The 20,833-nt window shown below is 47.0% G+C and overlaps 1 protein-coding gene across 3 annotated transcripts in view; it reads left to right on the top strand.

Moving 5' to 3' along the window:
- ADAMTS17 (ADAM metallopeptidase with thrombospondin type 1 motif 17) overlaps nucleotides 1-20,833 on the top strand; it is a 351,891-nt gene that overhangs the window by 180,666 nt on the left and 150,392 nt on the right. For all 3 annotated transcript variants that reach the window (XM_027083226.1, XM_027083228.1, XM_027083227.1), the window contains exons 9-10: nucleotides 12,893-13,033; nucleotides 14,992-15,142. In XM_027083226.1, the coding sequence (XP_026939027.1) occupies nucleotides 12,893-13,033; nucleotides 14,992-15,142 (292 nt within the window). The remainder of the gene's footprint in view (nucleotides 1-12,892; nucleotides 13,034-14,991; nucleotides 15,143-20,833) is intronic.

The raw sequence follows: 20,833 nt of genomic DNA, 5'->3' as shown, positions 1-20,833 counted from the left end.
TCAGGGTCATGCCTCGTACCAATGAAATCAGAACCTCTGGTGGTGAGAGCGGGCATCGGGGTTTCCTCTCCAGGAGATCTCACAGTGTGGCCGTGTTTGAGAACCAGTGCTTTATAGGAATTGAGCGACGTCCCTCTTAGTCTTAAGATTCTAGAATTTGCCTTTGAAATTCTGTCCTGTCTCTCTAGTGTTAAGTTTCATTAGGCAGGATATAACCTGCCTTAGATCCGGGAAGGGATAACAGAGCCCCTTTTGTTCCGATGGAAGAGGTGGTTGCTTGCTTGTGATATTATTGCTCAGAGAAGGGCTCACGGGGCTCTGCCATGAGGTGAAGCTACCAGCTCTCCCTGCTGCCTGCATGATAGGAACAGAGACCATAGAGCCATGGGGTGAAGTCTTTTAAGAGGAATTCCCAGATACCACCCAACTGATTTGGTTTTGTTCAGTCTGTTCTATCAATTTACGAACACTCATCAGCAGCTCTGTGAGGCTGGTGCTAGACCAGGCTGCGGGGAGGTTCTGGGATGTTGAGGTGCAAAAAATGGCAAGTCCTGTCCTCAGGGAGGCCCTGAGAGAAAGGCCATGTGCTTGGGAGGGATTCCTCTTAGCTGGGAAGGGCCGAGGCTGCTCAGAAAGAAAGTGACCTGCAATCTGGGCCTTACAGGAAGGAGAGGATTTTGGCTGGCAGGGAGAGTGGGAAGGGGTGTCCACACAGAGGTAGAGGGCAGGCAAAGGCACTGGGGTAGTGGGGTCCTGTCGGCATCATGCCAGCACCTGCTGTGGGTCTGGAGCCAGGGTCACTTGGGGCGGCACCCCCTCAGCCTGCTGACCCATGGCGCGTGTTTCATGGCTGGGAGGTGGGATGGAGTACACACCCTACCCCATCACCCCACCACACCACACCCCACTTCCTGGTCAAAGAGGAAAAGGCAGAGTCCAAGTAATGTGGCCATAAAGCCCCTCCTGATATGTGTGGTTTCAGGGAAGGAAGGGAGTGATGGTCATTAGGAGGGAGCAGGAAACAGCCTGTCCTTGGGGTTTCTGCTGTCTGGACATCCTGGGCCCTTTGGGGTCCCTGAGGAGTCTTTGAAATTTAAGAAGCTGCAGGTTCTCTCTGAGCAGCAGGTCCCCCCTGCAGTCAACTAATCCTCTCCTCTGCAATGCCTTTGAAGGGGTAGGAAGTGCTGGGGGCTGGTTTCCAACACCCATTAAAACACCGGCCCCTGGAAGAATTGGGGACAGAGATTGCCTCCAGGTGGGGGTGGTGGGAGGATGTAGGGGGGCCTAGGAAACTACTATGGGGGAGGGGGGACTCAGTTTTCAACTTATACCCCTTTGTCTCTGAATTTCTACCATACAGTTATTTTAGCTACTCCACACCAGGCCTTCTCCTATTGGCTGAGAAAAACCCTCCCTGAGAAATCAGGCAGTTGTTATTGTTTATGAGTGGAAAGCTTATTAAATCTACACTTCTAAGCAAAGTTGCTAAGTCTAGGTGGAATTGAAAATAATCTTGTCTAGTTAAGAGATGTCAATGGTTAAAAAGGAAATGAATATTCACTGTCCTTTTGTTTCTTTGGGGGGAAAAAGGTCAATATAAAACTAATGAATTTAGAGCATTTCTTTTAAGTAAATGCTTCTAAAAGATGGTTATTTTGAGGGCTGACTGTGAGGTTTTTCAAAACCAAACCAAATTTCATCCTGCAGTCTGTAGATGACCTTTGAATGATTTCCAATTTGCTGTCTTCTCAATCCTCTAGACCCAGGTCCAATCCCCATTCACAGGGTGGCTGGGTTGGACGAAGGCAGAACCTGTGAGGTGGACCAGAACGCGGGAGACCCTTGGTTCCAGGAAGAACTTGCTGCAACTGGCTGTGTGGTGTTGGGTGGTCACCTCTCTCTGGGCTCCAGATTCCACCTAGATGCAGACAGAAGGGTTTCAAGAGCCCTTAACGTCTCAACTCCTGTGGTTCTTTAGAGCCTGAGTCTCAACTAGAAAAGGAATTAATATCCTGAGCATCAATTTCCTGGCAATATGTTTTTAATGTGCAAAATTTTCAAGTACCAAAAAGGAGAGGCAGGGTGAATATTGCAGAGCACTTCGAGGTTCCCAACCCTGACCCCACACTCTGGGCGTTATTCCCAGAACACACTGCACCCACCCAGCATCTCATGGACCCAGGTACGTCTGTCTTCCTCTCCCACCCTCACACTCTGAGCCTCAGGTGTAAATGGGAGGTGGGAGGGTAGGACTGTTGCTAGTAATGTCTCAGAGTTGTGCTTTAGATAAAGATCCGGGGGGGCATCTAAGAAGATGGGGACCAAGTCTGAATCCCCTTCTTGAATGTCACAGGAGCTCCAGGTTGGTGCCTGGAGAACAGAGGTGTGATTCCTCCAAGCTGGGTCCAGGAAAAAGCTCTTGGCCGCTCCCCAGCACCTCTGCTCCCCGAAGCCGTGTCCATACTTGGCAGCCCCTCTCCTCTCCACACTGTCTTGCTGGAAGTCTCAGTGCCCTGAGAGCAGACCTTGAGCCCTTCCAGGTCTGAAGGCTCTCAAGCAGGCTCTCCGCTGCTAACCCTAAGAGGAATTTTCCGTGCCATCCACGGTCTCCTGAGGGCTCCTGCTGGCCCCCAACCTCTAAGACAGCCACTCCGGCAGGGGTTGGCTGGTTCCCATCCTTTGCCCTCCTTTGGGTCTGGGGGCCCATTTCATCCTCAAAGAGCCAGGCCATGCATGGAGATTTGGAGTATAGACTGTCCAGGCTCAAGTTATGCTTGGCCATTATCAGCTGTTTGACCTTGGGAGAGCTTCTCAACCTCTTTGCCTCAGTTCCCTCATCTGTGAAGTGGGGATGATAATAGTTGATGTATGCAACATGCACTGCCTGGCATGCTGAAAACGCTATTTCTCTGCTCTCCGGGCACGCCCCACACCACCCCCGCAACTCTTGGGTATGAGGTCTCTGTTGTGTATCACACTTCCTTCCCCTGCTCTCTCAATATTTTTCCTGCTCTTAGTGTGCCTTTCAGCATCTGTGTTGAGAGGGACCCACCTTGGTCTGCACCTTAGATATGTGTCCTGTGGGCACACGAGTGCTCAGCGCTGTGCCTGGCATGTGACACATAGCAGAGTCTGGATGAAGCAGAGTCTGGATGAATGAGGGCATGATTAGAAGGGATTAGGGTATCTGCTCCAGCCCTCCAAATCCTCTGAGGCTTCCCCAGGTCAGACCTCAGTGAGCAGCAGCCTTCAGCAGATGAATGAGTGTATGAATTCCCACCCCTAAGATGCACATAGCCCGTGGTGGTGATACCAACGTCATTTCTGCCCCTCTTTGCTCCATCTGCCACCACAATGCCCGACACACCTGACATGATAGTCACTCCTCTGAATGGATATGCTGAGGCTGATCGTGTTAAAATGCAAAGTACTTTGGGGACTAGGAAAGGAATGTTCCTCTGAACCAGGGACTTCATGAGGAGGGCAGGAGCAGACAGGTAACCCCGCGCCCGGGACATGGTGGGGGAAGCGAAAGAGTCGCCACCCTCTGTCCTTCTCCACCTCACTGCAGAGCTCTGCTGTGTGGGCCCCAGAGGGACCAGGAGCTTTGACCTTGGCCTTCTGAAGCACTCCGCAGGGGACAGCTACGGAGGATTCATGGCAGCTATAGATTTCCCTGAAACTGAGAGATCACTCCCCATTTACACATCAGTTTTCTTTCCGTTGTGCACAGAAAGTTCCTTCTTGACATCTGGAGGGTAGTCTATGTTAGCCCAAGATTCACTTCTTTGGAAGGTTTTAGCCATCTTTCCATTTCCTGCCCTATTCAGTCCGGTGCCGGCAGCACCCTTAGATGAATTACACTTTAGGCTAAGAAGCAGAAAGCATATTCTTCTGACTCTCACCCAATTTCCCAGTTTCCTTCAACAAACTAAGTGCCGTGATTCTGTGAGCCCTCTCTTTGGGCAGACTTTCCTCGGCAGAACCTTGGAAGCACATTGCACGAAAGGAAACACTTTGTACTCTTCAGCTCCCTTGCTGTGTTCTTGCTTGATAAGCCAGGCATGTGGTCTTCTCAGAGAGCCAACCTGGAACCAAAATTCAGGGTTGGTCTCCCCAGCACTGCAGGACACTGTTGGCAGACTGGCAAGGGGTGAGTGGAGCCACAAGCTCAGACCCACTTATGCCGCATCAGCCTGTGTCCTCAGAACCCTCCCCATGCCTCACGTGGCCCTCCTAAAGGAAGGCCCACTGCAGACTTGAAGGAGACCAGGGGTCCCAGTGAATCATCGTGCAATTTGGGAGGGGGGCTGAGCCTTGTTGGTGCTGCTATAGCGTCTACACGGCTTCATGGCATTCTGGACTTCAGCAGGTCATGTCAGGCCCTTTCCCGGGAGCCCTTCTGCACTCCAGGCCCAGAGCAGGCCACAGAAGGGTTGACGGCTGTGGGGCCGGGATGACATTCACTGTGTCAGTGGTTAATTTTAGAAGAGCTTAGTGCTTTCGTGAAGTTTTCTTTTGAAATAAAAATGTTTCCTCAATAGATTATCTTCCTTTAAAGAGCTAAGGAGAGCCTCAGAGAACTTTTTAGCAATAGGAATATCTCCTTTGTTTTGCCTTATTACAACCCACCGTTCACTTTTTCAGTTAGTGAAGGCACATGATCTTATGCCATTCTTTGACGAAATTCATTTGAAGTTGAGAATGTCCCAGATTTAAAGGCACATAAGAGGCCTCCGTGGGAAGGCATTTAGAGAATCCCTCTCTTCAGATATCATGGTCTGAAGCAATTTAGGCTGACGTTCTTTCATTTTCTTGGATGTTCTATAAAGCCTTTGTAGATCTCTAGTTTCTTCCCTTCTAATCCATCACACCACAGCCCTGTGCTTTGGAGGTCTGAGCACAGATGGCACCGTTAGTACAACCATTCTGGAGGAAAAATAGGCATGAGGTCATACAAAGAGTCAGTATGAGACAACATGTGCCCATGGCTTTCAGCTTCTGATGTCTACACCTGGCACTGAGTCTTCTCCAGTTGTGTCATCAGGTTGTCTTATTTCTCTAAGTATCTGTAAGCCTGTAAGTAATTTGTGGGCCTGGATATACTCCTGTACCAACGTGATGACATCCACAGCTCCTAGCACAATGGTGGTACTCAGGTTAGTTGAATCAGATTCTTGTCTCTGCCTGTATAGTTCAGTGTGGCAGCAATTAGCCACATGTGGGCCTTTAAATTTATCTCAATTAAAATTTAATAAAATCAGAATTTCTGTTCTTCAGTCATACTAGCACATTCCAAATGCTCCATGGCCACATGTGGCCAGTGGCTGCTGTATTGGATAGTCACACAGGGACTGTTGTATCATCGCAGAAGGTTATACTGGACAGTGCTGGTCAGCACTTGCTGACTTGTCTGTGATCACTGCCAGACTGTGGGCTTCCTACAGGCAGGGCTGCTTGTGCCACTCACTGTTGTGTACTTGGTGCCCTGAAAGTGCTGGTACAAGATAGGGCCCACCCAGCTCTTATTGGAAGAATGAATAGCAACTCTGCCCTACCATTGTGCTCAGTCTTCTAGATCAGAATCACAAAATGATTCCATTTTGAACTGGAAAACCCCTTGAACCCCTGGTTCAAGTCCCTCACTTCCCAGCTAGGAGGACAGGCCTGAGTTAGGAGCTTTGCCTCAGCTCCCCCAGAAGAATCTGGGCAGGTCTTTAACATCAACCATGGCCTCTGTCTTTTTGGACCATCGCTCTGTCCACTTTGTCAGACTTTCTTTAGTGTTTCCTTTGAAATGCTAACAAGGAAGCCCACTTAAAATGGTTATTTAGAAGAAAGTGTCCTTAAGCTGACCAAGTTAACCTAGCTGTAAGCAATCTAGAACAGCTGTATCCAGTGTGCAAATATTGGTAGCATTTCCATTAGTTTTGGGAACAGGATAAAGGTTCCCATGTTCTAACTAATACTTTGCATCGTTTTTGAAGTCCATCAAACTTCATAAGGCAAGGAATGAGATGTAAATCTTGAAAGGGAAGAGGCAAAGTGGTCTTTATCTGCATTTTGTAAGAGAATCATCTGGCAAACTGTTGGAGCCAGTGAGTGTTCATCAGGGTGCAAATCACAAGACATACAGTGATCCATGGTTTTCTTATACACAATTAGTAATCAGTTACAGAAGAATAAAAAGCAGACCTCGTTCACAACTTCAGCCAAAGGTGGGAAATACCCAGGAATGATCCTGATAAAAAAAAAAAAGGAAGACCTTGATGATGCAAACTACAAAACTTTGCCAAAGGGCCTTCAAGAAAGCCTGAAAAAGTGAAAAGGTGCCCTAATGTCCCAGGATGGCAAGACTCAAAACTTCAGTGATGCCAGTTCTCCCCAAATTAATCAATTTAATCAGTACAATCCTAAACTAAAAGGACTTGACAAACCAAAATCATATGGAAGAGTAAAGTCCTCCAAAAAGACTAAGGAAAGGAGGAAGGAGAATTGACTTATTCCTTCCACTCACTCTCCTTGCCTTGACAGAGGCAGAGTTTTTTCTTAACACCCTACAGCCTTTGCACCTGAATCAGTATTGTCCCCTCCGAAATAGTCACTCACCTTGGGAGGGTATATCCTTATTTCATCAATGTAGCCATCATTCTAAACTGCTTTGGAATTTCTACCTGGAAACAGCTTCAGACACCCCCCTCCCCCGCTTCTATAGACTACTTTCCCAGGCAAAAATCAACATGATTTTATGGATTTTTTTTTTTTTAGTAAAATTTGCAAACGTCATTTGACTTCCAAGTCTATGGAAGTAACAACACACATGTTTGCGTGCATTGGCTCTGGATGGGCTGATGGAATGCTCTGAGCAGTGGGGGCATCATAGGAAGAGGCTGAGAGCCTCCCGAGGAGGTGCCGCTTGTTTGTTCTCATGCTTATGTTGGGGGCCATCCCCTCATGCCAATGATGAATGCCAATGAGGCAGTGGGGGGAAGGGCGCCAAAGGTAGCCTCTGTTCTGTGTGCTAGTGGGCTGTTATGTAGACCTAGATGCTCGTGTGCTACTTTCACTTCACAGCCATTAACTGAGCCCTACCGTGTGCCCAGCCTGCTCTGAGAGCTGGTGGAGCAGAGGAGGGCAAGACCATCTCACTGTATCAGGACCACCTTCGTCATGTGGGAGCAGGACCACAGCTGCAGGGGCTGGTGAGCCCGTAGGAGCTATTTGGGCCAGGAGACAGCTTTTCACTGAGATGACCCAGCTGTAACCCCAGGGCCTGCATCCCTCAGGCCTTCACCAACCCCAGGCTGTGGGATGCACAGGAAGCTGAGCAGGAGTGGACCTGCTGCTGGGAGACAAAGAGAAACAGGGAGCTATGCCACAGGCTACCACCATCACCCTTTTCCTGTGAAGGCAACACATGGTGTAGACTGGTGGTTGTCTGTGATTATCCTCACAGCTGTCCTGGATGGGGTGACCGCCTTCCAAGAGCAGTTGGGCTGCTAAGGCTTCCATGAAGCCTCTGTTCAGGGGTCCCATCCTCTCAGTCCCTGCGCCATATCTGCCAGAACAGGCCTGTTCTGTTCAGTTAGCTCATTGCGAAGAGAAATGGAATTTAAAGGCATATGATAGGGTAAAAACTGTTCAACTTGCCATGAGCCTCCCTTCCCTTTTGTGTGACCTCTCCCCGCTTCCCTCGTTAACTTCCAGCTCTCTGAGGGCACCTGAGTTTTCAGCTTGGGCACAGCCAGCATTCCTTCACTCAGACATGTGCTTAGAAGCAGCAAGACTCTCATCTCTTCCAGATCCCACTACTTGCCAGGAGCTTTGGTGTCTGTTTGACCATGAGGAATGCTCATCCCCATTCCTTCAGAATGTAAACTTTATGGAAGCAGGGGCCTTGCCTGTGCCGGCATCTGGGACAGCATCTTGTCATAGAGAGCATTTGACACATATTTGTTGAATGAATGAATGACATTAAATACCATGAGCCCTATTTAGTCATAGATAAGGAAGCAGAGGCTCAGAGGTGTAACGCTGCTCCCTCAAGAGGCAGAGCTGGAATTTTCATTCGGGTTAGTCTGACTCCAAGCCAGGCCTTTTCAAATACAGTGCTCTACTTCTACATGAAAAGGGGGATTTCATACCATCCTCCTGAGGGTGCACAGCCACAGGCATGCATGCACGCATGCACGCACCCGTGCTCATTGACCAGAGTAGGGGATAGAATTGCCCATGCTTTGTTTTCTTTTTCTATCTCTCATCCCAGTTAGTTGAATTTTTGTTAAATTAAAAGTTTAAGGCCCATTTGAAGTGGATCTCGTGTGTGTGTGTGTGTGTGTGTGTGTGTGTGTGTGTGTGTGTGTATGCATATACTTATACACAAACACATGCAATCCCAGGCAAGACTACTTTGAGGGAAGGCCAGACCTGACTCATATACTTGACATCAAAATCCCATCTATATAAACCTGAAAACGTGAGTGTTTTTGTGATTTCAGTACTTTGGTTAGCTAAGAGAGATATATACTGTATACTGTAATGTGCCTTATCCATTTTCACCTACTATGATGTTATCCATTATAGCAAAATGCACTGAACACCAACACTATATTGGTTGTTATTTACCCAGTAGTGATTCAGAATTCCATGGTGTTTTAAGATTATTTGTATTATGATGGTCCTGTATGTGGTGGAGGTGGAGGCCCTAGATCTACTCTGGTAGTTGCAGTGTTCCTGAGTCCCTACAAGCTGGTGAGCTCAGTTTCCTGTATAAAAATAAAAGGAAAAAATTCTCTGAGGTGAGAGAATGTTGATGCTATGTTCCCTATAAATGGGGTTATTGATGATCCTGACAATTAACCCTGTTATTCAACCTGTATAAATGAGTGTAGCCTGGTACCCCTGGTGACTTTTGACCCTTGTAGATAAAGTTTCTGTGTAGCTACAGTTTGAGGGCACAGTCTGGTTCTTGGCAAAGAGGTAGTGGCAGTAGAGAATTTCCCTTCTAGTGTAATGCTGAGGTGTTAATTATTATTTAATTAATTAACAATAATGAATACAAACCTGCCTGTCATCTCCTAGAAACTGCCATGGGCCATTCCTGTTATTACAGAGTCAGTAAACATTTATTGAAAAGGGACTAGCAGGCAATATGCCCCCAGGACGACTGAAGCAGGACTCCGGCCAGCCCTGAGCCCTCCACTGGAGAGGGTCCCCTCATGGGAGCCATTTCCTGGGTTTTTCATTCCACCCCAAGCACTCGTTTTACAAACACAGCCAAGAGTACTTTGAGGGGAGGCAGACCTGGCTCGCAAACCTGACATCAAAACACCAAAGTGTCCAAAAGACAGACAGACAGGCTCTGAGCCAGGTGAAACTGAAGCGTCCAAAATGGCACAGGTACCAGGCCCAGAACACCTAGTATCCCCCATGCCTTCCAGGGTTTGGAGTGAACCTAGTACAGGGGGAGCATTGCCTTTCAGAATCCCCACATGGTATATATTGGATTTCCTGAAGCAATTTCAGAGCAATGTGTTCTTTTGTTTTAAGATAAAATCTACTCAAGGCCATTAAGTTATTATTGTGTCTGATAAATCTGGACCACATGTGCCATGAGGCCCGTCTGTGTCCTTAATCTCAGTCACTTACTGTGTGTGCTTAATGCTACATGTTTTTGTTAAATATAATGTTACCACAGACATAAACCTAAAATAACATGAATTTTTTCAGTCAAGTGATCTTTAATTTAAACTAAAAATAGCCTAAACCGTAGTTTATGTAGACCTCAAATATCAAGACCCCCACCCCAATGCGAGTTCAGCAAACTGTAAATTTATGAGGCACTTGGTTAGCATTTGAACATTTTAAACCAGATCAAGCACAATCTGTATTAGAGACAAGCTCCAGAAAACCCAAGAGTTGCACTCCTGGCTGATCCTGCTGACTGGAACATTCCTTAGGGAAGTCCTTCTCTGGGGGCTGGCAGAATGAACCGTTAACACAACACCCTGCAGGCATAGGGGTGTCGAGGGTGCAGTCAGCGTTTCTCAGCACTTTTGTAAACATAGTTTTGTCTCCGGAGAGACCAGGTTCTCTGGCCAGCAGAGTCTGGAATGTGGGCGAAAGAACCTCTTTGATTTTACAAGCAGCTTGATCACCGGAGAAAAGTTGGAAGCATGTCACAAGTGAAACATTCCTCCATGTGTGGCGAGGCCATTCTGCCAGGGCTTGGATCTCCTCTGATGTGGTTTCCCAAACAACAGGGAGCATCTGGTGGCTGCTCAGGACGGTGGGAGAGGGTTTAGGATAGTGTGTTGATTCTCCCTGGGATTGGATTCTCCAGGGTCTGCAATGATGCAGTTTGACCTGCTCCACATGCTGTGCTTACACTATGTCCTTAGAGATGGAGGTTGGAGCCCTTTTTTTCATGAGACATTGTATTTCTGTAACCTCTACACGTACGGCAGAGTTCCCTGAAAGCCATCAACATTTTCAGATCTACCCATTTGAAAACACTATCACCACTTTTATTTACAGATACCAAGTCAAACCCTAAATCAAATTTAAGCTTTTAATATCCTTTGCTACATGCAGTTGAAAAACCAGTCAGTTCCTATGTTTCCTGAAACAGAGAGAGAGGTATAGATAATAGATATAGATATAGGTATAGATGTAGCTATAGATACAGATACAGGTACAGATAAAGATATAGATATCAAGCAGGAAAAAAAATAAAAACCTGAGTAATGACATTGAAAAATTATTCTTATTGGTCAGATGTATCTGATAATTTCTTGGTTCTCTACTTAACCCTAATTGGATGGATTCTTGACATCTAAGCAGGAGAGCAAGACTGCATCTACCCAGAGATGGTTTTCATTTTTCTGTTGAGCAAGCTGCTGCCACCCTAGATACCATGCATGAGGATCCTCCGATTTTTTGATGTTTACTGCTGCATTAAATAGTTAATCCATTTGATAAATATTTAGAGTGCTTGCTCTGTGCCAGTCACTCGTGGATAGGCTGGGATGGAAAGCTGCCTTTAGGGCACCTGGTGGGGTGGAAGAGCCTGTGGGAAATCCCAGGAGCGGGCATTTTTCAGGGAGAGGTTTGGCAGGAGAGGCCTGGACTGAGGGGAAGGTGGAGCCAACATGTAGGCAGCACTGCAGAAGCTTTCCTTTCTGACAAGATAGCAGAATAGTTGTTGGTCAGCTGACCCATTAACCAAAAAATTGGTTCAAATGGGGAAATGTAAAGAAATTATACCTATGTTCTTAAACATTTTGTCATTTTGTTTTAACTTAAGCCATGAAAACGTTCATTTTTTTCACCGGTTTTGTGGTGGGAGTGAAAGCCTTTTCTTTGAAGGAAGCCGATTGGGCTTCCATAACCTTCACAGAAACCACAACTATAATGTGATGACTTTAAATCCAGTTTCTTTCCCTTTCTTTTTTTCTTTTTTAGATTCAGCAGAATTTGAAAGACCCATGTGAAGCAGTCTAGGGGCAGATTTTTGTGATTTTTTCCTCATCTTTTACAGTTGTCTGCCCACACCCAACTTGGCAGCCTATTGTAGCTAGTAGCTAAATTAGTCTTTATGAAAACAACTTAACTTTTATTCTCATATTTCGTTGGTTAACACAACATGTAGCCACATGTATTGATTGAAGCAACAGAACTACTGACATAAATAGGTTTGAGTATAAATACTGTTGACCCTTGGTAAGTGTACCCTCAACTATGGGAACAGACACGTGTGGGTGACCAGACGGGGCCCTGCCTGCCTGGAGCAGGAGCTCGGATGCCAGGCCGTGTTGTTCCAGGGACGGGGGTGGCACCAGCTAATCCAGCTCCACGTGGGGGTGGCCAAGGGAGCCTCTCTGTATAGGAGCATGGAGTGGCCTGAGAGTGTGCAGAGCAAGAACACAGAGGAATTGATGAAAGATGGTCAGAGACATATGAGGAAAACTGGGAAAATATGGCTGCAGAGAAGCATTTAGAACCTCTTTTCATAATTACCTCTGTTTGTGTCTGTCTCCTCTCCCACGCTGACTTGAGGTCAGGGATGGCTTATTGTACACCATTGTTTCTTCTCCTTCTAGTCCATTCCCAGCACTCGAGAAACCTCTCATAAATATGTTTGAATGAATGGAAGTGTGTGTGTTTTCCACGGGGCTGTTGACAAAGAGTGAGCAATCCTTATGCACAGTGAGTCTCTCCCCTGGAAGTCATGGGTCAGCAGACTGTGGGCCACCTGATCACGTGTGTTCTGTGTCTCGGCTTTACCCCACTGACAGCGTGTATGTGAACTGAGATCATTGTTCAGCTCACATTGCATGTCAGCCTCCCTCGTCTAAGCCAGCATCCTGGTGTCTTCCAGGTACAACTGGGTGGGAAGGTGACAGGTATGATCTTGGTGGACCCAGCTATAGTGATATGAAAGAAAAGCCATAATTGTTCATGAGTTTTCATAAGTCAAAGTCTTGGTTGGTTCCCACTACACGTTAGCATAGTGACTTCTCTGCAGGCAGTGAAACACTAGATCATTAATGCTAGGATATGTTAATGTGGAAAAGCAAGTCCAATCATCAGAACTATAATATTGCAGTTAATGTAATTGGTTCATTCATTTATTATTCATTTGTTTTGTGAATGCTGTCTGTTACATGGTCAATCAGTCTTCATTCACTGGGTAAGCAAGTCATCACCCTCTCTATTTCTCTATAAGCTTGTGACTCCTGGTCTGCTCTGTGAGAGTGGCAGAGAACCAGGTATCACCTGTGCCACCTTTTGTGTTTAAGACATGATTTAGGTTAGCATAGTGTGCTAGAACCTGGATGAGGAGATGAGAAGCCTGTAATGAGTGTCCTCTCCCCTCCTTTCCCTCGGGCAGCTTGGGAATGAACCACGATGACGACCACTCCTCCTGCGCTGGCAGGTCCCACATCATGTCGGGAGAGTGGGTGAAAGGCCGGAACCCCAGCGACCTCTCCTGGTCCTCCTGCAGTCGAGATGACCTTGAAAACTTCCTCAAGTAAGTCCTTGAATTGTTCTGTGCAATCAATGCAATAGAAAGTACTACAATACTTCCTAAAGACACGATAGTTGGAGTCTCAGTCAGTGTGAGCAGAAGTGAATCTCTTAGAATTCTCAGCTGGTCAAGCTTCCTCCCAAGTGTGCATCTGGTATGACACTGGGCACCCAGCTGGTGATCATAAAACTTATCGATGGAAATGTCAATGCAGTGACTGTATCTTGACAAGATTTCATTTCACTTCTCTGCATTATTTTGACTGTGGGTGGGCACCACCCTAGTGACACACTTCGGCTACTGTAGAACAGGGCATTTCCACAACACTCAGGCTGCTTCCCTGGACAGGAGTCCATCTGCTGGGAGGAGGGCTTGCTCACCTTCCTCACTTGTGGGACTGGGATGAGTTTATCTCATAGCCACTTTCTTTCCAGAATGTGTCTGCATCACTCCATTCTCAAACTTCCGTGGAAGAATTGGCCATCTGATGTCAGAACTTTGTCAGACAGAGTCTGTGCTCATATACAATGTGGATCCCTTAGTGTCAGGGCCTCAGGGCTGAACTTACAGGTTTGACAGGCAGACCCTGATTGTTTCACCACTTAATTGCATCATCTCTACACCCCATGGTGACTGAAGGGGTCAGTGAGTCTCTCCTACACACAGAGCTGTCCAACAACACAGTGGAGTGCCCAGTGAACTCAGGGAGGAGGACCAAAGGCATCACTCTGGCTTCATCCTGGGTCTTCTTTCATGAGGTTTCCTGTGGTTGGGAAACTAAATGGTACACAGGGCTTAAAAATGGGCTCATTAGGGACTTCCCTGGTGGTCCAGTGGGTAAGACTGCACGTTCCCAATGCAGGGGGCCCAGGTTCAATCCAGGGTTGGGGAATTAGATGCCACATGCATGCTGCAACTAAAGATCCTGCATGCTGCAACTAAACATGCCACAGCGAAGAACCCACGTGCTGCAACTAAGACCTGGTGTGCCAATAAATAAATAAAAATAATAATTTAAAAAAATTGCCTCATTAGTTTTAATATAGTCTATTTCCTACTGAGTACTTGTATCACCAAATCATAATGCAATGTTGGAAGCCACTTGACATTATTTCATTTTACCCAGAAGGGTCAGTGAAACAAAGGTATTTTCATCTGCTCACATATACAGTACTGGTCCCACTGACTTTGTTGAAGTGTCCCATGAGTTTGAGCCCAGGAGAGGTGAACCAGTATCAGCCTGTGTGTATTGCGTGCGTGCAACTCTTTTCTTCAAGAATCTTGGCAAGAGGCTGGGTTTTCTTTTTACTACCATCTGCCTTGTTTTAGGAATTAAAAAATAAAAGCATTCAAGTATTTAACTCCTAATGGAGCCGCAGCCACACAACCCCCAGTTTAATTTTTCAGAGCTGTTCTCAACATCTCTGAACATTTCCATCCTGGTTGAAATCCCCAAGTCCTTTGCACAGTGTGCCACCAGCCAACTTTCATGGCCAGGTGGGGCATCTGGACCAGCCAGCAGCCATGGCCCCCCAAGAAAATCTACAGAATTGGAAATAAGCTTGCCTATTTATTTATTTATTTAAAAGAAAACAACCCTACTCCAATTGTTTCTTTATTCATAGTGACTTTTGCTAAAGCCACATTCTAAGAAAATATCATAGGACTCTATTTCAAAAGCATTTTCATCCAAGAAAGCACTCAGACTCCCTGACAAAAATACATTAGCCATGTGGGTGATAAGCCCAGGCCCTTTCCTAGTTGCCCAGTTCTCATGGCCTCCAGAGTAAAGATCTGCATTCAGCTATGTGGAAAAAGAGCAAAAAGTGCAGCCCATGTGTCTGGTGCCTGGTCATCTCCCCATAAATAATTTGGAGGTTCCTGCTTCTCGGTGACTGAAAAAGCAGGACAAAAACCTGGGTGGTACATTTGCAAACCAACTTGCCTCTCGGCTGTTTCAGGTCAAAAGTTAGCACTTGTTTGCTGGTCACAGACCCCAGGAGCCAGCACGCAGTGCGCCTGCCCCACAAGCTGCCAGGCATGCACTACAGCGCCAACGAGCAGTGCCAGATCCTCTTCGGCACCAATGCCACCTTCTGCAGAAACATGGAGGTAAGCAGCCTCAGGAGGGGAAGGCTGGCTCAGGAAGGAGCACCTGGCTTCTGTGGGAGGATACAGGCATTTACACTCCACACACACACACACACACATAAACATATGTGCATACGAGCATGCACATACATGCACACGAATATACCTCATGAACAGCTTCACGGGGCACCCAGAGTGAGCCACACACATACATGTGCATGAACACATACACACACATGCACACATAGGCAGGGGGATGGTTCAGAGTTACTGCTGACACCAATAGCCTAATGTTTTATTTTGTTTTGTTTTTTAATCCAAAGGTATTTCTTTTTTAGTAGCCTGTCTTAACATGAAAACAGTAAGACACTAGGAAAAAGTAAATTAGCCTATTCTTGGAGGTGATATCAAACCCGGCACAGATATAGAAGAGAGCTAAAAACTACTGGACGTTGGAGAGTGTCATATTGAGAACATTTAACAAATAATAAATTGATTATATGATAATAGTATTAATAATCCCATTAAAATGTTACCATTTACTGAACAATGCCCAGATGCTTTGCCCTAAAGCTTCCAATGTGCCTGATATCAATTAACCCTTACCACAGACTCCCGAGGTTACTGCCAGGGTACAGGGTACTTACTACTCCCAGGGTACAGATGATAACATCAAGCCTCAGGGGTGAACTGATCATTCAGAATGGCTTGGCCAGTAGATAAGTAGAGGATTTGACTCAAGTCTGTTCACCCCCAGAGCGTGCACTTTCTCACCGTACTGCAGACAGCTGGGCCACTTCTGTGGGTGGGGGGGATGTGCTCAGGCCCTGGGGCAGGCTGTCTCCATGCTGGAGCCCCAGGGGAGGGCCAGAGCAGCCTGTGGCTCAGCCAGCAGTTGGCAGGGATGGATGCGGAACCGGCACCATCATGGGGCAGGAGGACAGGAGCAGGAGAACCAGCCTGGGATGTGTGGGACTCAGGAGCCACCCAGTGGCAGTCGGCCTGGAGCTCAGGGCAGCATCTAGTCCCAGGGAGGCAGCCTGCAGGGCTGGATGGGTGCCCAGAGCAAGAACTCAGGACGGGAGCAACTCCAAGACAGATGGATAGACCCGGACTGTGCCTTCAAAATGAGACCCCGGGATCCCGGCCAGCACAGCAGGTCAGCCTGGACTCCAGGAGGCGGGATGCTGCCTCTTGAGCGTTTCCTGGCTATGCGTGAATTGGTTCAGGAAATCTGGGTGGAATCTGCAGGTGGGGCACTGCCTGCCATTGTGTGGAGTATGGAAAAGGGCCGTGCCTCACAACCAACCTAGCACCTCCTGCTAGCTGTTTCCTCAAAGGGCATTTATTCACAGGGTTGTCCTGAGTCTTCCTCTTCCGTTCCCCTGTGGAGGTGCCAGCAAGGGTCTCTTCCAGGCCCTGGTAACAGGAAGCTGTCTCCCACTTCACACCCAGCCACGGCTGGGTTGAAGGACACCTCCCTGGGGAGATGGGACCAGCCCCCGGATCCGATCATCCCCAGTGGTCTGCTACGATGTCTGGTGCTCACCATCAGCCTTGACCGTTGAGGCTTGACCATTGAGGCACTCATTCATGTACCATAGGCTGGCCAAGAGGCATCCTGTTTGTCTGTCCCAGCCTTCAGTCACTTAAAGTGCATGATGGCACAGAACTATCAGAGAGGGCGGGTTTCAGAGGGTCGTTTGATGGTGTGGTGACACCAGGAGATCCACGTGCATGGTACCCCAGTAGAGGATGGCGAGCATTCGAGAAGGGTAGACGTGCCCCGGGCACCCAGAATGGAGAAGAGGGAAGCGCCCAGCTGAGTCAGCGGACACACAGTGGCCACTCTGCCCACTGTGGAGTCTTCCCTGGCCAACAGGATTAACTGGGGTGGGAGCTGGACAGAGGCTGCCTCCTCCCAAAGAGCCGCAGCCATTGCCTTCTAGGAGCCAGGCTGTTGCACATCAGTTGGGTGAGGAGAGATAGGAGGAGGGAGGTACCACTACTGGTGGCTCATGATCTTCTAGGCTAGACTCTTTCCATGCACTGTCACATGAAACCCTGACTGCAACCCTTGAGGGCAGGGGCTTTGAACTCCACTTAGCAGATGAGAAAACAGAGGCTGAGAGAGGCTTGGTAATGGACCAAGGTCAGTCAGCCAGAAAGGGATGGGCTGAAGACCAAGCCCAGGTGTGAGTATTCCTGCAGGAGAAAAGGCAGGCTCCATTCATTCAAAGACAGATTCCAAAGGAGAGAAAGGTAACCTGGTATTTTATTTTCCTTCATTAGCAACTTTTTGTTTGAAGAGGACAGTGAGAGGTCAGCAAAGCATGTTTAGCTCAGCTGTGTTGCTCCTTTCTCCCTAGAAGCTCAAAATACAACTATATAAAGTGAGATCTTTTGTAAGTTAAAATGCAGCTGAACATTTATTCCTACAGCTCACCAAGAACCACGAAATATGCCTTCCTGCTTGCCTTTTCCTTGAGAATTCCACCAGTACCAAAACAAAGTTGACATTTTCCTCCCCAAGTCCTAGCAGTGTTACCGACCAGGGTTCTTGGTCTCCTTAATCAATAGAAACTGATCAGAGGCCAGACAAGAAATTCAGGCGAGGCTTTATTGGGGCCCCTGCTACAGCATGGGGGTAGTGAGAACAAGTAACAGGTTCCTTTGCTTGCTCGCTCCCTGAGGTTTCATTATATGGGGTGAGGGTAGGGATGGATCCAGGGGTTGGGCTGGAGGGGTGGCCTAGGTGATTTGACCACCCCTTTGGTGGTGTTGTGTGCAGGGGGCATGTGCAGTATCCTGCTTCTGCTCCCGACACCCTGTTTTTTACTCCTGGCTCTTCAGAAGTGGCAGTTGATTTGCTTTGGTCTTTTTGTATCTTGCTGTACAGAATTTGCCCCAACTGCGCATGCACATGGTTTGTTTGTTTTTAATTAATTAATTAATTTGGCTGCGCCAGGTCTTAGTTGCTGCATGCAGGATCTTTTAGTTGCGGCATGCGAACTCTTAGTTGCGGCATGTGGGATCTAGTTCCCTGACCAGGGATTGAACCTGGGCCCCTTCCCCCCCTGCATTGGGAGCATGGAGTCTTAGTCACTGGACCACCCGGGAAGTCTGCACGCAGTTATTTTTAGTCCCTTATAGTTTCTTTGTATTTTGTTGCTTGAGGAGACATTTGTCCAGGTGCAAGCACTGCAGCAGAGGGTCCCAGGTCCCAGGTCCCAGCCTGTCTCAGCAGGAATGACTCCTTAGAGGTGTGGAGGTGCTCAGCTGACTCAGCATCAGCCTAAGCTGGTGGTGATCATCCTGCTTGCAAGGCTGGTGGTGCTACCTTCAGCACAAATATACCAGTTAGAAAACGGTAACTTCTCATGCTGGGGAAAATGTCATACTAATATCAACGAGACACTGGTGGATGAGAGAGGCAGTTGCCTGCTGGGACCCAGGACTTGGGGATGCTGCCCTAGCCCTGGGACACCTCGTTGGAATCTCACCCAGGCACCACCCTGTGGGATTCTAAAGCTCGCTTGATTGGTGTTTTGCTCATTTGTGCGCTTATAGGTCTGTGTTTCAGTTGATGTTCAGCATAACAGGAGGCACACATATGTTGTACTGTTCCTTTCTTCCTCCTGTCCTCATCCCCTTATTCGCTCCCTTTCATCTATTCTGTTCCAGTTCTACTTGCCTTCCTCCTCTTCCTCGAACCCACAGGGCACGCTCCTGGTGGGGATGCACTCTGCTTCCTGCTGGCTGTTTCCTCTACTTGGACGGTCCTCTCTCAGTTGTCCACGTGACTGAGCCCCTCATCTTTTTTGAGTCTTTTGTTTGTCTGTTTGTTTGTTCATATGTAACCTCCTCAAGGAAGCCTACCACGCTATTTAAAATTTCCATCAGATAACTCTCCCCTGCCACCTTTGTGGCACCCAGATCTCCTGATCCCCTAAGGGAAAACCCTGCTTTCATAAACTTATCATCTTTTAACCTGCTATATAATTTGCTTGTTTATATGACTTTTGTGTTGATAATCTCTCTCTTCTAGATTTTAAATCCTTCAAGGGTAATAATCTTACTTTTCCTCAACAGTATTTTCCAACTGCCTCAGCCAGTGCCTGGCACATGGTAGATATTCAAGTATGTGTTGCTCTGAAATCCATTCATGACCCTAACGGTAAATTTAAGTTCTTATGTGACTTCACCCAACCACTGATGATACTGGACACATTCACAGGCGAGGGAGGAACCCTTACAGGCCTCCCCGTAAAATGAATTGGCTCTCTAAGCCTGAGTCCACATTTCTCCATCTGGTTCACCAACATACATGTAAGACTCTGTCAAATATCTTGCAAGCGTTCATACAAACCTTTCCTGTGGCTTCTTCCCAAGACAGTACAAGTCTGATAGTGAGAGACTGCAGCCTGCTTCCTAATGGCCGTGCATTAATTAATACCCTCATTGTTAAAATCTGAGACTCCTGGTGAATTAATACACGTAAGGTGCTGAGAACTGAGTCTATCACAAAGTAAGCACCCAATCATATGAGCTGATGAATGTGTTGCTGTTACCTTTCTGGATAACACTGGCTCCCCACTATGGGGGCACAGAACTAAGCTATCTTTGTACATCTCCAGGATCAGCATTTTTCTATATTGAACTCCTCAGGGCCATGAAAAATTAAACATTATACAAAACTCCAGAGACCTTCAGCGCCAACCGAAATGTCGTGTAATCCAATTGATCTCTATAACCATCATTATTCTTTAATGCCCTTGAGGATTGAAATGGATATCATGTAATGAAATGATCGTGGTCCCAATATTGCCTTTAAATTTCTTATCCTGACATCTGCCTTCAGCCAAGATGGAGTATCAGGGACCAGATTTATCTTCCCACCTGAAGCAACTAAGAAATCAGATGAAATATACGGAACAGCAATTTTCAAGACAGTGGCCATTAAGCAAGGAAGGACTGTGGTCCTTGGGAGATGTGAAACAAATGAGGTGAACCCTCTGATTGTCCTGGCTTACTGCCTGGGCCGTCTCCAGGCTGTGGCATAGAGAGGGAGGGCTGTGAAGAAGCAGCAGACTTCTTGAGTTGAAGAAACAGAGCCAGGAGTACTGGGGGGCTGAGGCAGCCAGTGTTCACAGAGTAGAGTACCACAGACAAAAGAGCTTTACAAAGAGAGAACCTGAGAAATCTGCACAGGATCTGCACAAATCTTCAGTTTAGTACTGAGAAACACGTGTGTGAGAAAACTACCCAAGGCCAGGAAAAGAACCATCTGAAAATCTTAGAGGGAACAATCTCTGAGGCTCACATGGGCATCAGGTAGTGTACACAGCAGGGTGTTGTATCAGTAGAGTGGCAAAACTAGCCCCACACTAAATGCTGATCTGGTCCCACCCAATAAATCTTAAAAGCAAAATCTGAAAGGATCTAACTGTTTCCAAGTAATTTAGACAAGTCCTAGAACAAAGCTCAGAAACATTTATAGAAATACAAAAACAGCACTCAGCAAAATAAAATTCACAATGTCTAGCATCAAATAAAAAATTATCAGGCCTTCAAAGGAACAGGAAAATACATCCATAATGAGGAGAAAAATCAATCAAAACTGACCTAGAAATGACACAGGTGATAGAATTAGTAGACCACGGCATTAAAACAATAATTATAACCATATTCCAGGTTCAGGAAGGTAGCAAA

The sequence above is a fragment of the Aethalodelphis obliquidens genome, unplaced genomic scaffold (assembly GCF_003676395.1).
Source record: "Aethalodelphis obliquidens isolate GAN/ISIS:26980383/991018 unplaced genomic scaffold, ASM367639v1 scaffold49, whole genome shotgun sequence".
Classification (NCBI taxonomy): domain Eukaryota; kingdom Metazoa; phylum Chordata; class Mammalia; order Artiodactyla; family Delphinidae; genus Aethalodelphis; species Aethalodelphis obliquidens.
The sequence above is the reverse complement of the archived record's forward strand: the minus strand, read 5'-3'. Positions and strand labels throughout refer to the sequence as shown.